The sequence below is a fragment of the Neophocaena asiaeorientalis genome, unplaced genomic scaffold (assembly GCF_003031525.2).
Source record: "Neophocaena asiaeorientalis asiaeorientalis breed wild unplaced genomic scaffold, Neophocaena_asiaeorientalis_V1.1 scaffold243, whole genome shotgun sequence".
Taxonomy (NCBI): domain Eukaryota; kingdom Metazoa; phylum Chordata; class Mammalia; order Artiodactyla; family Phocoenidae; genus Neophocaena; species Neophocaena asiaeorientalis.
Genome location: NW_020173113.1, coordinates 49,716 through 59,527, shown reverse-complemented (window position 1 = coordinate 59,527; position 9,812 = coordinate 49,716). Strand labels below are relative to the sequence as shown.

General features: G+C 40.6%; 2 protein-coding genes across 5 annotated transcripts in view; both read left to right on the top strand.

Moving 5' to 3' along the window:
• The window catches only part of JADE3 (jade family PHD finger 3), a 142,538-nt gene that overhangs the window by 120,663 nt on the left and 12,063 nt on the right, over positions 1-9,812 (top strand). For all 4 annotated transcript variants that reach the window (XM_024743542.1, XM_024743543.1, XM_024743544.1 and 1 more), the window contains one exon: positions 1,325-1,441. In XM_024743542.1, coding sequence (XP_024599310.1) covers positions 1,325-1,441 — 117 coding nt within the window. The remainder of the gene's footprint in view (positions 1-1,324; positions 1,442-9,812) is intronic.
• Positions 3,690-4,326, top strand: LOC112398812 (olfactory receptor 2J3-like). Its single transcript, XM_024743540.1, is given in 2 exon segments — positions 3,690-3,896; positions 3,898-4,326. Coding segments are annotated over 2 exon segments (636 nt in total).

The following is a 9,812-nucleotide window of genomic DNA, read 5'->3' as shown; positions in this document are numbered from 1 at the left end:
TCATTCACATTCTCTCTCCCCAAACCCCATCCAAGCCAGCAAATTTGTTAGCATTTTAACTGCAGAACAAGAGAGACTGCAGAATTCAGTTTATTGGGAGCTGATGATACTGTATCAGAAATTCATTCTTCCTTTAAAACTTGCCTGCCTTTATTCTTGTTAACGTCTAATCTGTCTAGCAGTCGAGCTCACAAAGTTAAACTGAAAGTTCTAGGTACATACTATGGTATTCTTATGGATATAGAAGTCAGTTTGTTTTTTTAATTTGAGTAGTGGTTTCTTTTTCTTACTAAGAACATCCAGCTAATAGACATGTGAAATGAGCTCTGAGGTTTTTGGCCTGAGAATCACTAATTTCTAGCAGCAAATTCCCCCGCTAATAAAGCAGGCTCTTTCAGAATATTAAAAGTCTGGAACATGACTCAGGAAGAGTTCTTTAAAATTAAAAGAAGCTTTCTCACCTGTTGACATTCTCTTATAGTTTCTAATACTGATTTCTAGTACTTTGGGGGCTTTTCTAGATGTCTCTGATCTTTCTACTATTGGTTTCTCGATGTGGGTGGAACTTGTACTAGTTTAACTGTCCTTACTCAACAGTCCTTCACTTTTCAAAGTCATTTCTCTCTTAGAAACTCATGTACGTATTTTTAAAGAAAACACTTTTTACCAGAAGTTGCTTGACCCCTTATTTTCACACGGAAAAATTCCGTGTTTTTAAAAAGCATCTCTTTCAGCACTCTCTCAAAGACTAATTTAACTTTAAAGCTACTTTGGCTGAAAGAATAATCTGGTGATAGTTAGCATGATTTTAAAGACTGGTTTTATAATGTTATCCTCATCTTTTCTACTTATGTGCTGCAATCTCTTCATTACACAGATTGCTGCTACTTTCCAACGATACTATGTCACTGCCGCTGTTTTTCATCATTCATTATTAAATGAAAAAAACACAAGGCATGTGGCACCATCTCAAACATGTGAGAGGTGCTAGATTTTGTGAATCTTAATTCCTTTCCTTAGTAGCTTTCATTGGTTCCTAAGTAAAGTGTAGATATCTTTGATTCATTAAGGTAACCATGCCTAGTCTCTACTCCTGCCCTCTCATCCTATATATGAATCATTTATATTACTGGAAATGATTGAAGGCCTGAGCAGTGGCTAGAGATGGGTTTTATTTATTCTAAGTCCCATAGTAACCTTAGGAGACATGGCTCACCTCATTGTTTTGATGTTCTGAGCTTCTTGTGATATTATTTATGGTTTGTGAAAGGTACTTCTGGAATGCCTTGGTGCCTTCTGCCTTATGGTGGTGTTTTATTTGTAGGTCAGCATTGCTTGTCCTGAGAGGATGGAACCAATCACAAAGGTCTCCCATATTCCGCCCAGTCGGTGGGCCTTAGTCTGCAACCTGTGCAAGTTGAAGACAGGGGCTTGTATTCAGGTAAGTCCCAATGAGAAGTGGTGGAGTGGGCTAACACCAAATTGGCCAGACTCACCCTCCCAGTGAGAGCATCCTGCTAATTGAAAGGTTACTCAGCAGGCTTCTCACTCACTCCTAGAGCTCTGCTACTGTACAGACCATTTCTGGAGCCCCTTTTTTGGATGTTGCCTCTGGACCCTTCAGCTTATTCTTTTCAATAGCCATAGTGGTGGTTAATTTCCATCCTTCACTGTCAAATCTGATGAATTAGGTGAGTTCTGAAGCTAGATGATCCTGGGTGGAAACAAGCCATAACTTCTAAACAACCAGGCCCATGTTCTTGTGTGGCTCACCCATTGTAGATGGATGACTTGGGCTCCAGGATGATTTGACAGATGACCCTGTTGCTGGACTAAGTGCAACTCATTTGATAGGGAAAGATGCATCTGAATGGATAAATTCTGGTTGATAGGTTTGAAAGTCATTCTCATAGGCATATTTGTTGCATATGGTAGTGCAAGTCGAGGTTTCTGAGACATCTGAGGCATAGAAATTCAGCTGCTTGAAGTAGAAGTCGTAGCTGGTGCACCCAAAAGCAACATTGGAGGTGGGGAGGATGGGGCTGGGAGAGGCCAGTCACCCCCAGAAAAGGCAGGAAGGTCGACCCTTCATAATCTAGTTTTCCAGAATGTCATCTCACCTTTTATTCCAAATGTAATAAGGTGGATTTCCTGGTGAGAGGGGAGGAAGGGCTGGCCTTCCACTTCCCAGACCTCTTGCATAGGATACAGTCTGGTTGGAGTTAGGTTTGCATGTTCACCTTCACAGAAAGGGGGCCATATGATGTCATAGCTTAGGGACAGTGGCTCTAGGTGTTTCATGAGGTTCCTTGCTATCTGGCTCATCTTGTAGATTTCTTGCTCTAGACCTGGGATCAGCCACTCCTCCAAGTAACCCTGGTTCTTTTACTGGGAAATGGTATTTAAATAACACAATCTGGACCCCAAAAACACTTTTAGTTTTTAAACTCGTTTTTACATTTGACAGAATCGGATACTTTGTCTTGCTTTTTTAAAAAAAAATTTTCCTGCTGATTTTATTTATTTTAACTATAGCACTTTAGCAATTATAAGGAGGAAAATTTTTAAGGAAAACTATTCCCATGGGGTCTACTGCCTTAACACATTGCCTGTTTATGCTTTTCTAAGTTCTCTCCTGATTCCGCCCCACATGTGAGCCCCTTGAGGGCCAAGGTTATGTATCATTCTCTCCCTAGCACAAAAGAGAGTTCTTGCCCCTTATCAGTGCTCAATTAGTGTTTATTGAATAAATATATCCGTATTTAATTGTATCATAGATTAGTTTGAAATATGCATTCTCCCCACTAAAAAATAAAATATTTCCCATCTTTTCATAATTATCATTTAGTCATTTTATAATAGCACATTGAATTTATGTCTGTTAATTTACTTATTTTCCTTATTGTGGTACCTTCATTTTCCCCAATTTTTGCTGTTTTAAAGGATGATTTTTTTTTTACAACAGTTAGTAATTGGCAGCATGACTGTGGTGAGAGAAAAAATGCCCCATATTGCCACATTCTGCCCCCTATTGTAGTTATTTATCTATGAGTCTTAGCTTCCCTAGTAGGCTGCAAGCTCAAACTGTTTCATCCTTAGATCCTGCAAACCCCCGACATGGCCAATGAACAATAAATATTAGATTGATAGATGGATAGTGGATGAACAGATGGATGGAAGAAACATTCTGGAGTGGGTTTTTTTATTTCAGGGCAGTGGTTTTGTTTTTATTACTTAGAGTTTAGATTCTGCATTTTGTAAAGGTCTTTCCAAATTAAGACTCTTAAAAAAATTTTTTTTACTGAGTAAATTAGAGATTTAATGAAGCTCCAGTGAAGTCTTTGTTTCTCTCAATCTTAACAGATCCAACACCTTTTTATAACAAATATTTTGTAATGCATCTATACTACCTTTACTTTCGTAATACCTCTACTTAGTAAACTATGAGTTTACTAAATGAAAGTTGTGGCTTAAAATATGGTTGTTAAAATACAGGTATATAATTGCTAATTCTTAGTTTTCTTGCTGAGGTAATAAAAGGAAATACATTAATGATTTTACTTGTTTCAACATTCCCTATCCAGTTCCTCTGTTGCATGTAGGTTCATGAACCAGCATTAAGTTCTAAGCAAAGGATAATCAGGCTTCAAAATTCTGACTGTGGTGTTTCCAGCAAGTAGTGTTAAGCAATGAGAAAATTCAGTAACACTTTTCATCACTTTGATGGCTTTGTTCTGGTGGGCTTCTCTGAATGGCCCAAACTAGAAATGGTTCTTTTTCTGGCCATCTCTGTTTTCTACATAATGACCCTCCTTGGGAATTTAGCCATCATTATCTTGTCATGCCTTGACGCCAGGCTCCACACCCCCATGTATTTCTTTCTGTCTAATCTCTCTTTTTTTGGACCTTTGCTGTACTACTTCCCCTGTCCCCCAAATGCTGGTCAACATCCAAAGCCACTGGAGAAATATCAGGTACCTAGGATGCATAGCTTAACTTTTCATATTCCTTAGTTTAGGATCCACTGAATGTGTACTTCTTTCAGTAATGGCCTTTGATCGTTATGTAGCTATCTGCCAGCATCTCCATTACACAGTTATCATGCACTCTTGGCTATGCCAACAATTGGCAGCAGTGGCTTGGGTAACAGGTTTCAGCAACTCTTTGGTGCAAATAGTATTGACTTTCTTGTTACCTCACTGTGGTCCATATCAGATGGAGAATTTCTTCTGTGAGGTACCTGCCATGCTTCAATTATCATGTGTTGATACATGGATCAATGAAGTGGAGATGTATGCTGCTGTGGTGGTCATAAAAGTCTCTTAAAATTTTGATTATAAGGAATTTCACTTATTCAACAAATATTTGAGTGCCTAATTGTGTGCCAGGCACTGTTCTAGGCACTTTGGATTTATCAGTGGACCAACAAAGAACTTTGTACCATGGAACTTACATTTTGGTTTGGGAGAAATCAATGATAAGCAATAGATACTAAATATCGTGTTAGAAGATGGTAAGTGCTCTGGAAAGGAAAAATGTGGAGTATGGTCAGAAGATGGGGATTGTGGGGCAGGAGGCATACATTGCAAGTTTAAATAGAGTGGTAAGAGTAGGACTCACCGTAGCTGTGGCATTTGAGCAAAGACTCGAAGGTGAGAGAAGACAATGCAGATATTTGGGGTAAAAATGTTCCAGGCAGAGGGATCAGCCAGTGCAAAGGCCCAGAGATAAGAGTGTGTTTGGCTTGTCCGAGAGATAGGAAAGAGGCCAATGAGAATGGAATGGAGTGTTTGAGAAGAGAATATCAGAGAGATTACACAGTGACCTGATTGGTTAGGGCAGGGGTTGGCAATTTTTTCTATACAGGGCCAGATAGTAAATATTTTAGGCTTTGCAGGCCATATGGTCTCTGTCACGACTACTCAATTCTGCCTTTGTAGCACAAAGGTGGCCATAGACGATACTTAAAGCTTTACTGGAATATAGCCATGCTCATTTGCTTATTTATGGACTCTAAATTTATTTTATATGTCATGAAATTTTCTTTTGATTGTTTTCCACCATTTAAAAAATGTAAAAACCATTTTTAGCTCCCATTCTTAGCTCATGGGCCACATAAAAACAGGTATCTGGCTTGCATTTGGTCTATGGGCCATAGTTTGCAAGCCCATGGTGAAGGGTTTCCAGGGCCCTTATAAGATCTTTTGTTTTGGGACTTCCCTGGCGGTCCAGTGGTTAAAACTCCATGCTTCCAATGCAGAGGGCACTGGTTCGATCCCTGGTCAGAGAACTAAGATCCCAGATGCCACGTGGCGTGGCCAAAAGATTTTAAAAAAAAAAAAGATCTTCTGTTTTTACTCAGAGTTTAAAGGGGGAGCCATTAGCAGGTTTTGAGCAGATAAATAAAATGATTTGATTTATATTTTTAAGGGATCACTCTATGGAATGATGTCTAAGATTTGCTTCAAAATAATCTGGAGGGCAGGGTACTATGGGGGTTAAAGATGAATCAAGATGGGTCATACATTAATGATTATTGAGTCTATATAATGGGTATATAGGGTTTAATATAGTATTCTCTATGCTATTATGTAGGGTTTTCCATACTAGAAGGTTAAAACAAAAATAGGCACTCTGGCTGCTTATTTGGAGCAGACTGTGAGGAGGGAAGGTTAGGAACGAGAAAAGCAATTAGGAGGCTATTACGGTAATCCTTGAGAGATGGCAGTGGTGGCTTTGTCTGGAGTGGTAGCCCTGGAGGTGGTGAAAAGTGGTTGGGTTCTGGATGAATATTGAAAGTAGAGCCAAGAGGATGAACTGTGGATCGGGTATGAGGTGTGAGAGAAAGATAGGTTGGGGAGGCTTCCAGGTTTTGGCCTGAACAGGGAGAAGGGTAAAGTTGCCATAAACTGAATGGAAAAATCTGCAAGTAGAAGAGATATGGGCGGAAAGATCATCATGAGTTCAGTTTTAAACATTTAAGTTGAGATGTCTACCAGATATCCTAGTGGAAATGTTAAACCGACAGTTGTCTATGCGAGTTTGGAGTTTGGGAGGAAGTTTTGGACTGAAGACATAAATTTGGGAGTCATTGTCATGTAGGTATCTTTAGCTTGGACTGGGTAAGATCACTGAGTGAGGGAGTGTAGATAGAGAGGAGAACAGTACCAAGCACTGGGCCTTGCAGCATTCCAGTGTTAAGTAGTCAGGAGAGTAGGGAGAGATAGCAGAGGAGACTGAGAAGTCACCAGGGAGACAGGAGGAAAACCAAGAGAGCATAGTAGCCTAGAAATCAAGGAAAGAAAGCGTTTCAAGGAGAGGGGAAAGATCAGTGATGTAAAAATACTGCTTGAGTAAGATGAGGACTACAAATTGACCCCTGAATTTAGCAATGTGATTATTGGTAATCTGGATGAGCAGTTTAGGTGGAGTGATGATGGCAAAAGCTACATTGCCAAGGGTCAGGGCAAAGAAATGGAGTAGGAACAGTCCGGAAAAGTGAGGGAAAGAAGTCCGCTCTTTAAGATGGAAGAAATAACAAGTATGTACAGTCAGCCCTCTGTATCCGCAGGTTCTGCATCTGAAGATTCAACCAATTGCAGATTGAAAATATTTGGAAAAAAATTCCAGAAAGTTCCCAAAAGCAAAACTTGAATTTGCCTTGCACAGGCAACTATTACATAGCATTTGCGTTGTATTAGGTTTTATAAATAATCTAGAGATGATTTAAAGTACAGGAGGATGCACGAAGGTTATATGCAAATACTATGCCATTTTATATAAGGGATTTGAGCATCTGTGGATTTTGGTATCCACAGGAAGTCTGGAGCCAATCCCCTGAGGATACTGAGAGACTATTGTATGTATACTTGTTAACATATAGAACATAACAGTATGCATGCAAAGAGAGTGACCCATGGAGAGGAAAAACTGCTGGAGCGAGGTTTTTCAGTAGGTGAGAGAGGGTGGGGTAAAGAGGGTGAGAGAGGGGCGGCTTCAGGTAAGAGCACAGATTGTTCTTCCCGGGTAACAGGCTTGAAGGCAGAGTGTGTAGGTACAGTGTTAGATAGGTGTGCTGCTGGGAATCTGCAGAGTGCTCTTTTTTTTTTTTAACAGATTCCTGGTGCCTCCTACTCTGCCATTTTCCCAGAATCCTCGCTCTATTTATTTATTTTATCTTTTAAATTTTTGGCTGCATTGGGTCTTTGTTGCTGCGCGTGGGCTTTTCTCTAGTTGTGGCGAGCGAGGGCTACCCTTTGTTGCGGTGCACAGGCTTCTCATTGCAGTGGCTTCTCTTGTTGCGGGGCACAGGCTCTAGGCGTGTGGGCTCCAGTAATTGTGGCCCATGGGCTCAGTAGTTGTGGCTCATGGGCTCTAGAGCGCAGGCTCAGTAGTTGTGGCACACAGGCTTAGTTGCTCCGTGGCATGTGAGATCTTCCTGGACCAGGGCTCGAACCCACATACTCTGCATTGGCAGGTGGATTCTTAACCACTGTGCCACCAGGGAAGCCCTACTTATTTATTTATTTAGGCTGCTCCACGTCTTAGTTGCAGCACGTGGGATCTTCATTGCGGCATGTGGACTTCTTAGTTGTGGCATGCGGACTTCTTAATTGTGGCATGTGAACTCTTAGTTGTGGCATGTGGACTTCTTAGTTGCGGCATGTGAACTCGTAGTTGTGGCATGCATGCGAGATCTAGTTCTCCTGCCAGAGATCAAACCCGGGCCCCCTGCATTGAGAGCAAGGAGTCTTACCCACTAGACCACCAGGAAGTCCCCAGAGTGCTCTTTTTGATTGTTGTAATTTCCTCAGTGAGATAGGAAACAGGATCATCAGCTGAGAGTGAGTATGTGGGTGAAGTCTCAAGGTTTGGGGAGAGAAGAGGTGTGAAATCGTTTTTTGGTTTCGGGAAGTACACTGTGAGTGCCAGGCTGCATTAAAGATTTTCCCCCCAAGTGAGGGGGAGTGAACTTCAGGTGACCTTGTGAAGTGTGGCTGTATTTTTCTCCACCTATGTTCTGCCTATACTAATTTACTGTTTTTGATCCCCATATAGGGAACAAGATTCTAAATTACTAATTGGTTTGAAATTAACTTAGTGGTGGTTTAAAAGGAAAAAAGGGTTTTGGTCTCTTTTTCCACAGGAAAACTAGGTGTGAACCGTGGAAAACAAAGCCCACTCTGTTAGTATAAGCAGAACATAGGTGGGGGTCAAGTTTTATTAGCATCTTTGTTTGTCAGAGGTTTATTTAAGGGTATTTGTGATTAGTAACACATCTCAGGTATTTTGCTTTATAAACTCTTCATGGAATTTTCTTAACTGTAAATTGTGTTCATTCTTCCTATCTCCCAGCAGTGGGGAATACCCACATCTCTCCTCTTCCTTTGATTTGGAAACATTCATTCGGCAAGGATAGAATCTAACACTGGTGGTTTTGGGGTCTAGACTAGCCAATATCTACAGCCTCCATATCTGGGAGCTAGAACCTTTCTCCTGAGGATGAAGATTTCTGATAATCGTGGAACAGATCCTAAAGACTGGGTTCAAAACAGATGCCCCAGACAGCTCTGAATTTTGCTTAAACCCTTGACACAGTCCCTCTGCCACCTTTCCAGAATTCCTATAGGGTCCTTATATATCTTATGTTCAAGCCCCATTCAACCTAGATCCAGATGTTTTAGGCCTTCCCTGAGAAAAAAGGAAGAACGGTGGTTAAAAACACAGCCTTTGGAGCCAGATTCCTGGGGTCCAAATCCTGGTTCCATCTCTTGTTTGTTATGTAATCTTGAGAAAGTTACCTTCCAAATCTGTTCCTCAGTTTCCACATCTATAAATGGAGATGATAAGATAGTACCTACTTAACAATGTGGTGAAGAGCTTAACACTGCCTAACAGATACTAAATACTCAGTAAATATTAGTGGTACTAGTATTTGTACTTGTTGTTATTGTTCATATTATTCCCTGGAGTCAGTCTGACTTTGTTGATGGAAAGCCCTAGCATTCATCCAGCCAAACTGAATAGAATCATTAAACATTTGGTGCTGGAGTAGGTGCCCCTTTCGACAGTAGAGGAATGTGGTCATGTCTGGAGTTACATGCATGTTTAGTGAAGTCAGAATAAATTGGTGGGCCACCATGAGTTTACTGTTAGGCTAATATGAGCTTGACTATGAGGGAAGTGAACTTTTTTAAAACAGATGAAAATCTTTGCCAAGTGGGGAAATGCAAGTACGTCTACTCAGTGACTATTAAAGGTAGTACTAGTAGAGATGGAAATTAAATGTTACGATTAAAGGGCATCAAAAAAAATTAAGAGGGAAAGCACCTTAATATTTTTCTCCATATATTCCAAATTTTATTTGTGAGTACAAATTGTTCCTATTCTAAGATATTTCTGGTCCTTGCCTTCAGGTGTTTATAGTCTATTAAGGGACACCAGATATAAACATGAGAAAAGTTAAATAACACTGAAGTGACATCTCCCCTCAGACCTTGCAGACCCTTAGGAATGAGAGATCAGAAGGGCTGGTGGCCACTGTTGGTGCTAGAGTTTAAGTACATAATGGCTAAATAGGTTTTGTGGGCTGACTTTGAATCATTTATGACATGGTTTCAGTGACCAAGTTTTGAGAAAATTGCTCTGATATCACCCATTTGTCTGTTCACAGATTATTGGGGATTAAGGGCAACCAAATGGACACTGTCCTGCAGCAGGATATGAACTGCTGAGGACACATGCACCAGGCCCTTGGTGTTCAACGCAGGTGTCATCTGCTTTTGAGGAGGACACAGTATTTTGTTTTCGGG